General features: G+C 46.7%; 1 protein-coding gene across 7 annotated transcripts in view; it reads left to right on the top strand.

Annotated features, from left to right (window-relative positions):
• The window catches only part of CBX3 (chromobox 3), a 22,043-nt gene extending 5,512 nt beyond the window's left edge, over positions 1-16,531 (top strand). For all 7 annotated transcript variants that reach the window (XM_045006071.1, XM_045006070.1, XM_045006066.1 and 4 more), the window contains 4 exons: positions 995-1,137; positions 4,226-4,391; positions 14,546-14,640; positions 15,875-16,531. In XM_045006071.1, the coding sequence (XP_044862006.1) occupies positions 1,001-1,137; positions 4,226-4,391; positions 14,546-14,640; positions 15,875-16,001 (525 nt within the window). In that variant the 5' untranslated portion in view covers positions 995-1,000 and the 3' untranslated portion in view covers positions 16,002-16,531. The remainder of the gene's footprint in view (positions 1-994; positions 1,138-4,225; positions 4,392-14,545; positions 14,641-15,874) is intronic.

Genomic DNA, 16,531 nt, shown 5'->3' with positions numbered 1-16,531 from the left:
ACGTAGTCCCATAGAGCTCCAAACACTCAATGTGACAGTACTAGACTTGTTTCAAGCCTTTTAGGATTATTAACAAGGAAATTTTGAAATATACCTTGTGTCCTTCTAATACATTTAAATGTGCCTTATTAAACTTGAAATGCCTTGAGGATGATGTGGATGTAATTAATTTTATTTTAAGCATTTAAAGGATGTTATACAACAATGTATCTAATGTACACTTAAATACAACATCTCTGTAAAGTTTTAGAGAAATTTTATACATTAAGTGCTGTTCTTTAAGCATAGCTATCTTAGGTTTTTGAACCTCTGTAACATCTGAGTGAAAGTTACATTGGTGCATGGGTAAAGATGGAGCAGAATGGCAGCTATGGAATGTTACAAGTAACACATCCTGCTGGCAGCTATCAGTTATTGTTGGGCATCCAGCTTGGTATAGCAATATGACTTTAGCTCTTCTTCCCTCCATGCTTTCTCTTTTTTGGAGAGAGTGGGAGGAAAGTAGTAATTAATTGCCTTTAGTTTTCTCTATTAGTAGCCAGAATATCATCCCCTTTGTTTTGTCCGCCTCCCCACAGTTCCTTTAATGTTTTGTTCTTTGTATATGCCTTTTTGCTGTTCCTAATACACTGCCTTTTTTTGGGTGTTCAGTTACATTTACTCTAGAAGTTCTTGTAAATTTTGAGTCTTTTGCACTAGAGGAAGGAGTGGAATGACAATTAAGGGAAAGGAGGCATTGATTGCATGGGCAAAAACATTTTGCCTTTAAAAAAGACTGTTTCTCAGTGTTGGGTATTTTATTAAGCAACTTACAAAAAATGGCACTCACATTACCTGCACTACCCTAATAGGAATTTGAGCCCTGGACCCAGTATGAATAAGTTGCCATTTCTCTGCTATGTAGTGAGTAAAGGTTGTGCTTGGCCACTGAAGTACCTACATAAAGCAATATAAAATATATTATTATAAATATAATTTTTAACTTATTTTATAGCACAAAATGGGAAAGAAACAGAATGGCAAAGGTAAAAAAGTTGAAGAAGCAGAGCCTGAAGAATTTGTTGTGGAGAAAGTCCTGGACAGACGTGTAGTGAATGGGAAGGTTGAATACTTCTTGAAATGGAAAGGATTTACAGAGTAAGGAATTCCAAATGTGTTGTTTTTTTTTTCTGGTAGCCCCTAAAATCCATTAGATACTTTCTACTGTATTGCCTGTCGAAGTAAAAGCTTTTCTGTGCGTCAAACACTGCAGTGGTGCAGCTTCAGTGATGACTATCTATGCCGATGGAAAAATGCCACCTCACAGAGGGGTGGTTGCTAAGTTGATGGGTGTGTGTGTGTGTGGGGGGGGACCTTACACTGTGTACGCTGGGAGTTAAGTCAGTTTAGCTGCATTGCTTGGGGTGTGGATTTTTCACAACCCTGAGCCAACATAGTTATACCAGCATAAGTTCGTAGTGTAGACCATGCCTAAGAGTGAATAGCCTTTCATTTAGAATTACTTGATACTGTAAACTTGTAAAAGGGAAAGGGAGGTTGTATACTGGAGCTTCTGTTGGTTGTTCATCAGACTTCAGTAGCCCATAGCACTTCAAAACAAGAAGATCTATTTTAAGTATGTATTCATTCTTCTGACTAACCTCTTAAGGATTTTTTGAGACCGTGGTGGAAGAAAATCCTGAAGAAACTGTAGTATTCAATAAGGCCTCACTTGTAGTTGTACTTTGCCACTGTTTCTCAGTATAAATGTACACATAAACACCTTTTATTGATATAACTGTATCCACATTAGATGTTGCACTGATTTTCTCTCTTTTTTTTTTTTTTAAAAAAAGAGAGCTAAATTGGTGCTAAAGCACTGTAAACAAACCCTGACCCCATATAGTTAAGATATGGATAACTAAGCTTAATTCACTCAAGAGGAACTCGGGGCTTGCTTGACTAGTGAATCTCTCTGCTGAATGTTAATTGTGGGAGATTACACTTCATCAGTTGCAAAAAAAAAAAAATCCCTTAAACATATCTCCTACCTACTGTTAGAACACATCCACAGTCTTGCACACATTACGCCTAGGGGAATTCTGCACCACTGCACGCACACAGAATTCATGTCCCTTTGTAGATTTCTTTGCTTCCCTGCAGAAAATGAAGGGGAAGCTGGGGCAAGGTGGGTGCCTTGGGATGTCCATGGGCATAGTTCACTGAGGCATTTCCCCCCAAACAGAGGTGGGGAGGAGGTCATGTGCCACTGCCTCCCCTCATTTCTGCGAGCACATAACTGGCTGGGTGAAGGAGGGTGCCTCTTGGCTCCGTTGACTCTTCAGCTGGAGACTGCCTCCTGGGTTCTCCCCTTCTGTGTGCTGGGAGCCATCCTGTTTTTGTACAACAGTGAGTGTCCGTGGGGAAAGGGAGGGTGGGGTAGGAGGAAGGAGCAGGGGGAGGGGCATGAGAGAAGGGGAGGGGATGGGAAAGAGTAGGGAAATAGGGGGAGGAAGCGGGAGCCCTGCATGGGGTGTCCCCTTGGCAGCAGCTAGGGCTCCCCTTTTAAGCAGGCCTATTGAACCCCCACCCCTCTGTGCACCTGGACCACCCCAAAAAGCCCCCCAGATTTCTATCCCACTGACTACAACTAGCTGCACCCGAGCCATTCCTGCCGAGCACCCCACACCTAGCCCCTACCTGCCAAGTCCCATCCCCACACATCCAGACTGTCCCTGCTGAGCCCCAACCGCCTTCACCTGGACCATCCTGCAGAGTCCCATTGCCCCTCTGCCTGGAACTCCCGAATGAGCCCCTGTGCATCCAGATCCCTCCCTCCTCTGCACCTGGGCCCCCCAGTGAGCTTCTTGCACCCAGATTGCCCCCCACAAAATCCTCTCGCCCCATATCTGGATCCCCCCACACTAAGCCTCTCTACACTTGGATCCTGTTGGGCTGAGCCTGCCGGCCCACACCTAGTGCACCTAGCACAGAGGGGCGGGGTCCCAGGTTGTTTTGGGGGCAGGCCTGGCCCTTGTGCTGTGTCAGGGTTGAGTGAAGCCTCATGGCTGAGTCCCTGTCCTGGGAGAGGGAGCGCTGAAGGGTGATGTATCTCCGTGCAGCCAGTGGCCTGTGCTCCCCACTGCCTTGCTGGAGCCTCCACATTTATTTATTGACTAATACAAATTTGAAGAATTTTAAATTGTGCACAGAATTTTTATTTTTTTAGCCCAGAATTCCCTCAGGAGTAACACATTTATGTTATAATTGCGCATTGCTCCAAATAGTCACACTATGGTTGCCCATGTATTATCTCCTAAAGTGCATATTCTGCTTACATGTAAGTAGCAGTAACTTGTTTAGTCTGGATGTTTATGGGACTGCCTCAACATACCCAATTATATTTCTTGGGCCTGGTCTACACTGGGGGGGGGGGGGGTCGAACTAAGGTACGCAAATTCAGCTACGCAAATAGCGTAGCTGAACTCAAACTACCTTAGTTCGAACTACTCACCCGTCCAGATGCCGCGGGATCGAAGTCCACGGCTCCCCCGTCGACTCCGCCACCGCCGTTCGTGGTAGTGGAGTTCCGGAGTCGACGGGAGTGCGTTCGGAGTTCGATATATCTAGATGAGACGCGATATATCGAACTCCGAGAAGTCGAACGCTACCCGCCGACCCGGGCGGGTAGTATAGACGTAGCCTTGGATTCCCTGTTTATGCAGTGTTTGGTACTGGTGCATATGATCGACTGAGAAGGCACTTATCCTTTGTAGGGATACAGTTAATATATTTGACATTAAGTAGCAAATAAAACTAAGCACACTTGGGTAGTTTTCAGACTGACTTAGTTTTTCCTCATGCCCCCAGACAGTTTGTTTATATGGTTCCCTATCTGTATTTGAAGGCCTTTAAATAGGAAGGGATTAGATCTTAAAGGGCCAGCAGCTTCTACAGTGTGGGTGGGTAAGGGTTTTAAAAAAAAAAAAAAAAAATTGGATAGGGATGTCTGTACCGTATCTTCTGTCAGCAGTTGTTCTGCAGCAATAACAGAATAGAGCATAACTCTAAGTGCATATCTGATGATTGCAAGGTAATTTAAGAAAATAAAGTAGACTCATCTCCAGTTTAAGAAGCCTGTTTTACGTAATGGGGAAGAAGCTTTTTCTTACTGTGAGCTACGTGGCTAAATTAGGTTTCTGGGTTTTTGATAGTCTTTCATGAGCTAGCTGTATGTGTGTTTCAGTGCTGACAACACATGGGAGCCTGAAGAAAACTTAGATTGTCCAGAGTTAATCGAAGCCTTTCTGAACTCCCAGAAAGCTGGTAAAGAAAAAACAGACGGTGGTAAAAGAAAATCTTTATCAGATAGTGAATCTGATGACAGTAAATCAAAGAAAAAGAGGGATTCTGTAAGTATGTTAAAGTTGCTATACAAATGCTTTTTCTTATGTTGAATGTTTGTACCTATATTTAAAAAAATTCTAGGGGTGATCCAGGGAATTATAGACAAGCCATACATCTTTACCTAGAAAATTGGTTTAGAACAATAATTTAAAAAACAGAATAACAAAACACGTGGAATCTCATGATATGATAAAGTCTAACCAGCATGGCTTCTGCAAAAGAAAGTTGTCTCACTAATATATTTGAACATGACAAAGTAGTGAATAAATATAGTCAATCAGGTCTTCCTTAGACTTCCAAAAGGCCTTTGACAAGGTTCCATTAAAGAAGTTAAGTATTCCTGGGTGAGAATATTCTTATTGTTCTAGGAGATAATGAAGCAGAGAATAGGATTAAATGGTCAGTTTTCATCATGGGTTACTGTGCCTCAAGGTCTTGTCTTGGGTCCAGTGTTTTAATATATTAATGATTTGGAAAGGGGGGTGAGTATTGCTACTAACATTTGCAAATGAAAAAGATGTTTAGGTTAGTCATGACCAGAGGGGGCTGAAGAATTTCAGAAAGACCTAAACAAACTAGATAAATAGGCAACATGATGGTGAATGACTTCATTGTTGACAAGTGCAAAATAATGCATATTGGAGGGGAAAAACTTAAATGTCTTGCAGGATTCTAAAATAACTATTCATTCAAGCAAGGGACCTGGGTGTCCTTTATTGAAAAAAAAATTGTTCAGCTGTGGTATTTATTTAATAATAATAATAATAAAAAAAAAAAGTTAGGCTGCATAGGGCAGTGGTTTTCAAACTGTGGGTTGTGACCTGCCTCTGCACCCCGGCTGTGACACTGACTGGAAGTTGCCAGAGGTTAGCCTGTGCCCCAATCCCCAGCCCTGAGCCTCCCCCCAACCCAGAGCCCCCTCCTGTGCCCCAATCCCCAGCCCTGAGCCTCCCCCCAACCCAGAGCCCCCTCCTATGCCCCAAACCCCTCATCCCCAGCCCCACCCCAGAGTGTTTACCCAGAGCCCTGCCCCAGCCCTGAGCGCTCCCCAAACCTGGAGTACCCTCCTGCACCCTAACCCCTGCACCCCAACCCTCTACCCCAGCTGTGAGCCCCTCCCACACTCCAGACCTCTCATTCCCAGCTCCGTTGTGTTGTGGGCATCAACAATTTTCTTCAACTGGGTCGCCAGAAAAAAAGTTTGAAAACCACTGGCATAGGGGATAGGATGGTAAATAATACAAATATTATAATTCCTTTATATAAATAGTGTATGGCCTCATATGGAATACTGTATATAGTATTGATCACCCCAACTCAAAAAGGATATTGTACAACTAGAGGGAAGGGGGGGGGCTCAGAGAAAAGTACTGAGACCAATCAAAGGCATAGATAAACTCATATGAAGAGAAATTGAAAGATTGGGATTATTTAGTTTAGAAAGGAGACAACTAAAAGGGAAAATGATAAAAGTATATACATTAGGTAATGCTATAGAGAAGGTAGATTGGGAACTCCTGTTTCCCAGTCTCATAACACAATGACAAAGGGACGTTCAATGAAATTTAAAAACAGTAAAAGGAAATACTTTTCACCCAATGGATAATTTAAACTGTGGAATTCATTACAATAGGAAGTCACTCGGGCCAAATACCCAAGATATTAACTTGAGTCCTGAAGCATTAGTGTCCCTTACAAAATATGTCATTAATCTGGATATTCCTGATACCCATGTCCAACCCCTTTTTTAAATCTTAGCAATTAGAGATCAGGCTGAGACCTCTGGTGACATATTATCCTATGTCTGCCTACTGTGGGGATTTTACACCTTCCTCTGAAGCATCGGGTATTGGCCATTGTCCGACAGCATACTGGACTAGATGGACCTTGGATCTGACCTAGTATGGCAATTCCTATTTTCCTATGAACTAAAACAGTAAAAATTGATAACTCTCTTGAAAGTCAAAGAAATCAACTCCTGTATCTGTTCTCACATCTTCTAAATGTACGGTACTTTAAAGGGATGCTGTTGTTTAGTTTAGGCCTTAATGGGTAATGACTGGACTAAAATCCTTCCATGTCTGCATCTGAAAATAGGAGTAGGGGAAAAGACACCATTGCCATTTAAGACTGTCAAAGGGAGAAAAAGGTAACTTGTCATCTCTGTCTAGAGCTGTTCTTCTTCGAGTGATTGCTCATATGCATTCCAGTTAGGTGTGCGCGCGCCGCATGCACGTTCGTCGGAAGATTTTTACCCTAGCAACACTCGGTGGGTCGGCTGGGCGCTCCCTGGAGTGGCGCCGCTATAGCGCCGAATATATACCCCTGCCGACCTATCCGCTCCTCAGTTCCTTCTTACCGCCCGTGTCGGTCGTTGGAACAGTGGAGCGCGGCTTAGCTGACCTCCACTTCCCTAGCTACTCGTAGTTTCTCTCGTTAATTCTTGTCTATATAGTTCAGATTTATATAGTTGTAGTTAACTTTATTCGTTTGTAGTATAGTTAGTGTATATAGTTCACAGGGGTTCGGGGATTATCCCCTTCCCCGCACCCGGTGCCGGGTACTATGCCCGGTTCACAGGATTTCAAACCGTGCTCGGCCGGCCACAAGCCGATGCCGACAAGAGATCCTCTCCTAAGTGCCTCGAGGAATCTCACCTAACAGATAAGTGCCGCATTTGTAAGGCCTTTAAGCCGAGAACAATAGGGGAGTGAGACTTTCGTCTCAAGCAGCTCCTGAGGGAGGCAGCTCTTACTCCTCCGCTCTCGGCACCGAGCGCTGGTCAGTCTTCAAGAAGCGCTCCTCGGCACCAGATCACCGGTACCGCCAAGGCCTCTCGGCACCGGCCGTCGCCAGCACCGACGTCCGCTCAGCACGGATCCCTCTCCTGGAGGATGAAGAGGCACAGGACTCCTATTGCGTCCGAGCCGCCTGCTCCACAGCCCAAGCGCTATACTAAGTCGGACCGCTTGGCACCGATACCTGCCGTAGCACCGACAATATTGGCATCGTTGACTCCGGCCACGCAAGAGCCGTCGAGTCTGGGGGCGAAAAGCTCCCCGGTACGAGCCGTGGTTGAGCTCACTCTTAAGCTGCGTCAGAGCCGCCTGCTCTGCAGCCCGAGCGCTATACTAAGTCGGACCACCCGGCTCCAATACCTGCCACGGCACCGACAATATCGGCACTGTCGACTCCGGTACCTGAACGCTCCCCGGTGCGAGCCGTGGTTGAGCTCACTATTCCCTCCGCCGGAGACATTTCCACGTCGAGGAAGTTGATTGCAATGACAGCGCCTGCGCTGCTTCAACCTCGGGCGGCACCGCTCCAGGCACCGGACTCCCGTCGCCACTCCCGACGTTGAGCCTCGAGATCTCGGTCGACCTCCTGGCACCGCTCCGGTGCCAGGTCCCGTTCTCGCTCCCAGTACCGGTATGCCTCCCGGTACCGATCCCCGGTGCCACGTCGAGCGACGTCAGTTAGAGAGGGACACTCTGCCCAGGGCTTTTTTAGCTCCTCCATGACCATCCAAACATGCATCACTGTCGTCCTGCGTAGGCAGTTTATACGTGCAGGACTGTGATTCAGATGTGCACACCAGAGTCTTCCAGGTGCCCCAGGCCCAGGACCCTGACCCCATCAGTGGTCATTCTGGACACCTTGGGCGTACCATCAGGCCAAAGGCCTACATGTGATCCCATCTCGCTCTGTTCCGTCAGAGCACTGGGTGCCAGAGGCGACAGTTAGCCGTCTCCCTCCGACCAGTACGGAGGAAGCCCCGGTTCAGCCACCGGACTCCCACATCCCACCGGATCAGGAGGTCGTCCAGGAGCGCGAGCCCACACAGGACCCGCTTGTCCCTGGCCTTTCTTCTTCCTCCTCCCCAGATGAGGCTGTGGCAGGAGCGTACTCCTCGGGCCCTCCTCTAATCGACTTGGGGGGGCCATCAGGACCTTCTGAGACGGGTGGCACTCAATATGAATCCCCAAGTGGAGGAAGTCTCAGAGATACGGTATCCGGTCGTAGACATTCTGTCGGCTGACGCCCCCACTAGAGTGGCCCTACCGTTCATTCCGACGTTCATGGCCAAAGTGGATACCATCTGACAGTCTCAAGCTACTATCCTGCCCGCAGGCACGGGAGTCGAACGCATGTACATGGTATCCTCCAGGGGCTATGGGTACCTATATGTCCACCCCCCCGCTCCCTTGTCATCCAATCCGTCAATGAAACGGAACGCCATGGCCCGCTGGCACCAGCCCCTAAATCCAAGGAGGCTAGGCGAATGGACTTACTGGGCCGTAAGCTGTACTCGGCAGGGGCCCTGCAACTTCGCGTAGCAAACCAGCAAGCCCTGCTTAGCCGCTACTATGGGCGGCGGTGGGCAAATTTACGGAGTTGGTTCCTCAGAACTCCCGTTAAGAGTTTGCTGCCCTCTTGGAAAAAGGGAAGAAGGTGGCGAGAGCTTCCCTCCAGGCCTCGTTGGATGTAGCTGACTCCGCAGCCATGACCCGGGCCTCGGGTGTTGCCCCGAGGCGCATTTCATGGCTCCAGTTATCGAGCCTTCCCTTGCGGCTGCTGCACACTATACAGGACTTGCCCTTCAATGGCAAGGGCCTGTTCTCCCAAAAAAACAAACAAACAAAAAAAAACCCTGACCCTAGGCTGCAAAGCCTAAAGGACAGCAAGGTCACTGTGCGCTCGGCATGCACATGCCGGTGACTCAGCGCCGACCTTTCCGCCCCCAGCCTCACCACCCTTACCCTGCGCCTAGACAAAGTCAGGACTTTGCCAGCAGGCATTGCTGAGGCAGTTGTAGGCGTCAGTCAGGACCCCAAAGCAATTCCTCTTGCAAGAGGGGCGGACGCTCCTCACCATCAGAGCTATAGAGGAGGTACTAAAGGACGAAAGGGACAAAGGGTTCTACTCCCACTAATTCCTAATTCCCAAGGCGAAGGGAGGTCTCAGACCTAGCCTAGACCTGCAGGAACTCAAGTTCATGATACACCTGAAGTTCCGCATGGTATCCATGGGGACCGTCATCCCATCCTTGGATCCCGGAGACTGGTATGCCGCCCTCGATATGAAGGGCATGTATTTTCACGTCGCCATTTCTCCTCCACACAGAAGGCACCTCCGGTTTGTGGTCAACCGTCATCATGTCCAGTTTACGGTCCTCCCGGTTGGCCTCTATACAGCCCCAAGTGTACTCAAAGTGCCTGGCTGTAGTCGCCGCCTCTCTCTGCAACTGTCGGATACACGTTCTCCGTATCTAGACGATTGGCTCATTCGAGGGACCACCGGGGCCCAAGTTACCAGTCATGTGGGCACCGACAAGGATCTATTCCTGCGTCTAGGCCTGATGATCCATATACAGAAATCCACTCTGATTCCCACACAGGGAATAGAATTCATTGGGGCCATCCTGGACTCCAGTCTCGCCAGAGCCTGCTTACCTCAGCCTCGGTTTCACGCGATGGTAACAATTATACAAGGTCTACGGACCTTTCCGACAACTTTGGCTCGCACTTGTCTAGGTTCCCTGCGTCACATGGCTGCTTGCACGTTCGTAACCAATCATGCCAGGCTTCGCCTCCGTCCATTTCAATCGTGGCTCACCTCGGTGTGCCACCTGGGCAGAGACAGCATAGTCAGGGTCACCTCGATCCTCCCCACGAGCGTCCTAGGCTCCCCCGACTGGGGGTCGACGCCCTCCCTGGTGTGTGCAGGGATGCTGTTCCATCCACCTCACCCCTCGGTGTCCCTCATGACGGATGCCCCATCTCTCAGCTGGGGAGCTCACCTGGGTCAGTTTCGCACTCAAGGCCTTCGGTCGGCTCCAGAGCTGGCCTTGCACATCGATGTCCGGGAGCTGGGAGCAGTCCGCCTTGTGTACCAGGCGTTTCAGCAGCACCTGCAAGGCCGTTGTGTCTTGGTGTTCACAGACAACACAACGGCCATGTGTTACATAAACAAGCACGGAGGAGCGCGGTCCTCCCCTCTTTGCAGGGAGCTATCCAACTCCGGGACTTTGGCACAGCCCAATCGATAGACCTGGTAACGTCCTTTCTCCCAGGGGTCCGGATCACTCTGGCGGATCGCCACAGCAGATCCTTCCTGTCTCTCAAGTGGTCGATTCATCCGGACATTATACATTCCGTTTTCCGGAAGTGGGGCTTTCCCCGCATAGTCCTCTTCGCTCTCGCGAGAACGGAAAGAGAGAGACAAGTTCTGCTCATTCCAAGGCCTCTCCCTGGGCTCGATCTTGGAGGCTTTCTGATGCTGTGGACGAGCCGTCTGCTGTACGCTTTCCACCGTTCCCGCTGGTTCACAGGGTCCTGCTAAAACTCCGCAGGGACAGAGCGCACTTGATCTTGATCGCTCCAGCGTGACCCAGGCAGCACTGGTACACCATGTTGCTAGACCTGTCGGTAGCCAACCCGATTCCCCTGCCTCTTTATCCAGACCTCATAACGCAGGATCTCGGCAAACTTCACCACCCAGAACTGCAATCCCTGCACCTCACAGCATGGCTGCTGTGGGTGGTAGGAAACCTTCCACTCCGTTAACGTCTCTGACCAAGTGGAAGCGTTTCTCCTGCAGCTACGAAACGCACAGTGTTTCTCTCACCGAGGTTCCAATCCATTCCATCTTGGACTACCTCTGGTCTCTCAAACAGCAGCGCCTGGCGCGGTCATCATTAAGGGTAGACTTGGCAGCCATCTCTTCCTGCCACCCAGGGGACAGTGGCCGCGCCGTATTCTCGCGCCATGTGGTTTCTAGGTTCCTCTAGGGCTTGGAGCGTTTATACACCCAAGTTCGTTGCCGCGCCAAAACCTGGGTCTTCAACCTGGTTCTAACCAGTCTTATGACTGCCCCTTTCAAGCCACTGACAACATGCTCGCTGATATACCTGTCCTGAAAGACAGTTTTTTCCTTGTAACCTTTGCATCGGCCAGACGAGTCTCTGAGCTTCAGGCTCTCACGGTGGACCCACGGTATACTGTGTTTCTCAAGGGCACGGTGCAGTTGTGACCACGTCCGGCCTTCCTCCCCAAGGTGCTGTCGACCTTTCATATCAACCAGGATATCTTCCTTCCGGTCTTCTCTCTGAAGCTACACTCATCGCGAGGAGAGCACATTTGCCCTCCCTAGACGTCCGTAGGGCGCTCGCATTCTATCTCGAGCGGACAACGCCCTTTCGTAATGCCCCAACTCTTCGTCGTACTGGCAGACCGGACGAAGGGCCTACCTGTCTCCTCCCAGAGGATTTCAGCTTGGGTGACGACGTGCATCCGCACCTCCTCTGACTTGGCCCATGTTCCATCGAGCCACCTCACTGCACATTCCACCAGGGTTCAGGCTGCTTCTGCTGCCTTCCTGGCTCACTTATCCTTCCAGGGGATATGTCGTGCAACTACCTGGTCCTCGATCGACACCTTTACCTTATTGGTTCAACAGTCTAGAGATGATGCAGCCTTTGGCTCAGCAGTTTTGCATTCTGCAACATCTCACTCTGACCCCACCGCCTACGTAAGGCTTGGGAATCACCTAACTGGAATGCATATGAGCAATCACTCGAAGAAAAGATGGTTACTCACCGTTGTAACTGTTGTTCTTCGAGATGTGTTGCTCATATCCATTCCAGACCCGCCCTCCTTCCCCACTGTCGGAGTAGCCGGCAAGAAGGAACTGAGGAGCGGATGGGTTGGCAGGGGTATATATTCGGCGCTATAGTGGCGCCACTCCAGGGGGCGCCCAGCCGACCCACCGAGTGTTGCTAGGGTAAAAATCTTCCGACGAACGTGCACGCGGCTCGCGCACACCTAACTGGAATGAATATGAGCAACACATCTCGAAGAACAACAGTTACAACGGTGAGTAACCGTCTTTTCTTTACCTTTTATTACTGATGCACAAAAGTAGACAGTGGCCATTAGTTATAAAACAAAATTTGACATGAGACACTTAAGTTGGTAGAACTGTCTACATTGTAGATCTTATAAGTAAGGCTATGAGTCTTTCATGGAGGTCTTGGAAGTCACAGATTCCTTGACTTTCTGGGACCTCCATGTCCTCTGTAGCAGCTGGTGCGGCTGACCTTACACACCAGCCACTGTTCTGGGAGCAGTGAAATCAGGGATCAGTCATGGGTGGTGACGTTTTGTTTACTGCCGATGACCTGTCCATGACTTTTACCAAAAATACTTGTGACTAAACTGTAGCCTTACTTATAAAGTGATAGAGAGTCTTCTTAAAATAACCTTAAATTTGAATGTTAAGCAAATTAAATTATTCTAAAAATTGTAATGTAAAATAAGAGGGATTTTTTTGTTTAGTCTTAAGGGTATGGTCCTGTAAACAATGACTGCATACTCTTAGTTATTCCTGCATGGAACCATTGACATCACTGTGGGTTTTGTTTTTGTTTTTTTCAAGAGGAAGTAACTGTTTGCAGGCTTGGATTTTAATTTCTCTGCAGAAATCACTTCTAACTCAGAGCTTATTGCCATGCTCCTAAACTCAGGAAATTGGCTACAGTTTGCATGTCACTGATACAATCATACAGATGAACTAAAGGATGCTATGATATTCCCTGACCTTTACACTAAGCTTCCGCTAGAAAGATGCTTCCTGCCTTATCTAGTTTTCTGAAATAAATGTGTATATTGATGTAAATTCATCTCTTTTGCTAAATTTAACTAATTCAGTGGCTCGTTGTAAAGCAGTGGTTCTTAATCTGGGGTGCACGCACCCCCTGGGGGTGCGAAATGCCCTTTATTTTTTAGACGGTAAATCATCAGAAACAAATTAAGCACAGGCATGTAAGTACAACTACCTGGGTTTGATGAAACGTATGTATTAACATTATGCATTTTTTAACGATTACTGTGTTCAATTTTAACTGTGAAATTAAAATGTGTAATTCTCTTTCATTCTATAGGTTTCAGAGTAGCAGACATGTTAGTCTGTATCCGCAAAAAGAACAGGAGTACTTGTGGCACCTTAGAGACTAACGTGTTCCATTCCATGCATCCGAAGAAGTGGGCTGTAGCCCACGAAAGCTTATGCTGAAATAAATTTGTTAGTCTCTAAGGTGCCACAAGTACTCCTGTTCTTTTCATTCTATAGTTATGATATATCTAGGTTTAAAGAACTCGCCTACCGTATATACTCGTTCATAAGCCAAATTTTTTTAGTAAAAAAGGGAAGCACCAGAGAAAGGGGTTGGCTTATGAATGGCTATAGAGAGGGAGAGGTGGGACACAGCCCCTCCCCCCCAACAGAGGGAGCAAGGAGAGGCAGCACAGCCAGAAGGGAAGAGGCGGGGCCAGAGTCTCTCCGCTTCTGGCCACGCTGCTCTCCCACCCAGCCTCCGCAGCAGCTGCAGCTGTGCTGCTTGGCCCCACCACCCAGAGCAGGCTGTGGCCTCCCAGCCTAGCCCTCTGGAACATGCTGTGGCCGCGCCGCCCAGTCAGGCCTGCCAGAGCAGCTCTAGCCAGGCCAGAGACATCCTCCCCAGATAAGGTGGGAAGGGATGGGGAGAGTGTGGGGGTCCCGGGCTAGGGGTGGGGTCATAGGGGAGTAACCCCTGTGGCCACCCTCCACGACTCCCAGCTTCTCTTCCACTTCCCCCCTCCTCCACCCCCCCCCCCCAAAATTCCCCACCAGTTTCTGTCCTGGCCCATCAGGGTAAGCAGCTGGCATGCCGGGACACTTTGTTTACTTAGGTTTACCTCTGTGCCTGCAGATGCTCGAGGTAAACAAACCATCTCAGCCCCCCAGCGGCTTATCCTCATGGCTTGGGAGCCAAAGTTTGATGACCCCTGAATTATAGGGTCATCTTATGAACGGGTCATAAAATTTTTCCATTTTTACTTATCCATCTTGGGGTGGAGTGGGGGGGGGGTGGCTTATAAACAAACCAGCTTATGATCGAGTATATACGGTACTTCAATGATTTTTTTGTTAAGGGATGCGAGAACATATTTTTGAGAACCAAAGGGGTGCAGGCTGCAGTAAAGGTTAAGAACCACTGTTCTAAAGAGTAAAATGACAAAATAAATCTTGACTTGATGTAAGTTATAACTTGTCTGACACTTGCCTTAAAATGATGTAAAATAAATGTTAAACTAGATGCGACTTTCAACCTTTTTAATAGGTTGATAAACCAAGGGGATTTGCAAGAGGTCTTGATCCTGAGCGGATAATTGGAGCCACAGATAGCAGCGGAGAACTTATGTTTCTCATGAAATGGTAAGTGATGGACAGACACCTCTGATCCAAAGTGTTTAAATTGATGAGAAACTGTTTCCTTTTTGGAGTGAGACAGGAAGATGACAATTTACTTGTTTCTGTGTTTGGGAATAGCTGTCCCGAGCAAATAGTAAGTAGAGTAAGATTGGAATCTCATTTCTAATATTCATTGGTCAAACTAATGAGGGATTGAATTCATGCTTTTTGGCACAGGAGTGTGGACAGTGCAATGGTAGCTTCCATCCCTTTATTTAAATGTCTGATTTTGCTCCCAATGAAGTCCAACTGAGTTGCCCCAAAAATATCAGTCTCACTTGTTTGCCATGTTGAGACACTTAAAGATTTGCACTTTAGAGGACTCTGTTACTCATCCTCTTAAAAACCTCAGGTAGTGGATATGTGACATTTGGGATGTATATAAAATTCAGGTTGTTGCAATTTGGAATTTCTGTAGTGTTATTTAAATGAAGAAATGAAACAGCAGAGAAAAATACAACACAAATGAGAACTTGTTCGTTCGTTATTTCCTGTCTTTGTGGCTAGCTTATATTATAATTTATGTGCAGCAGGCCTACTTCTAATATGCAGGTGTGCAGCAGGCATGTGAAATCAGTAAAAGCTTTTAAAATACAGGGGTATCAACTGTCTTGCATTTTCTTTCACTCTGACACAGGTTCAGAAGTTGTAATCTGATAAAAATTTTATTGCATGTGTTCCAATTGGATTTAATAGTGTGTGATTTGTCAGATTTACCCAAAGTGACACTGTCAACTAACTGTCTGTGACACCTCTCTGAGAAGTTTTACACGAGATTAGAAGCAATATGTAATACTAGACAGGCTATCCTTTATGTTACTGTGTAGTCAGTGTTTTCTTTGTGCAGTGTTTCCCTTTTTATCTCTGGATCTCTCAAACAGGAAAGAGAAACGTTTTTTAATTGAGGAGAAATGTGACTGTAAAACACAAATTGGCAGGGAAAACTGGGGACTGCTGTATTGAAACTATTAACTAGAAATTGTGATCTTTAATGTCCTTTTTAAGAGGACCTTCTCGGAGTGATGGCCTCTGGAAAGTTGCTAGTGGTGATTAACAAGGATAGATTAGTCTAAAATTTAAACTCATACCTATGCTTTTTGATCATAGAATATATTCTAATATCAATTTCAAACATGTCTGGTTTAGTAATAGCTCTTAAACTCAAGACTTGTTTGTTTTTTAAACCCTGCCCTCTTAGGAAAGACTCGGATGAGGCAGACTTGGTGCTGGCCAAAGAAGCTAACATGAAATGTCCTCAGATTGTAATTGCTTTTTATGAAGAGCGACTAACTTGGCATTCGTGTCCGGAAGATGAAGCACAATAATCATTTACATTGCTTTTTTATATATATATGAATATTAAAACCTGGATTTTGATTTTATTCTTTGATTTATTAGCAATGTGAGAAACCTCTACATTCTAATGAGAATTGAGTTTGATATGTTTTTTGAAGTAGTGTGTTTTGCATCAACAGCAAGTAAATAAAGGCTTTCTGCAACTGGCTTCATTAATGACAGGAAAGCATTTGATACTATTTCCTCCATCTTCGGTAAAGGCTTTTATAAACCTTCATGATCCTCCATAGTTATTACTGAATCATAACAAATGTTTAAACAAACTCACAGATGTTTTATAGTCTTCTATGCTATTGATGTGCATGTATCTTCTTTACCCCAACCTAGCCCTGTAATATGTAGAACCATTCTTTTTAGTATTTGAGGTAATGTAGTCCCAAAGAGACCAGGTAAAAATTAACTTTGTAGTAATTTGAATGTTATCATACTGTATATTGTTTACTTTATTGTAAATACTGGTGAACAGTGGTCAATAAAATAGTTTTATATTCTTCCTTTA

Source organism: Mauremys mutica, chromosome 2 (genome assembly GCF_020497125.1).
Source record: "Mauremys mutica isolate MM-2020 ecotype Southern chromosome 2, ASM2049712v1, whole genome shotgun sequence".
NCBI classification, from domain to species: Eukaryota; Metazoa; Chordata; order Testudines; family Geoemydidae; genus Mauremys; species Mauremys mutica.
Note: the sequence above shows the minus strand (reverse complement) of the source record. Positions and strands in the feature narration are given on the sequence as shown.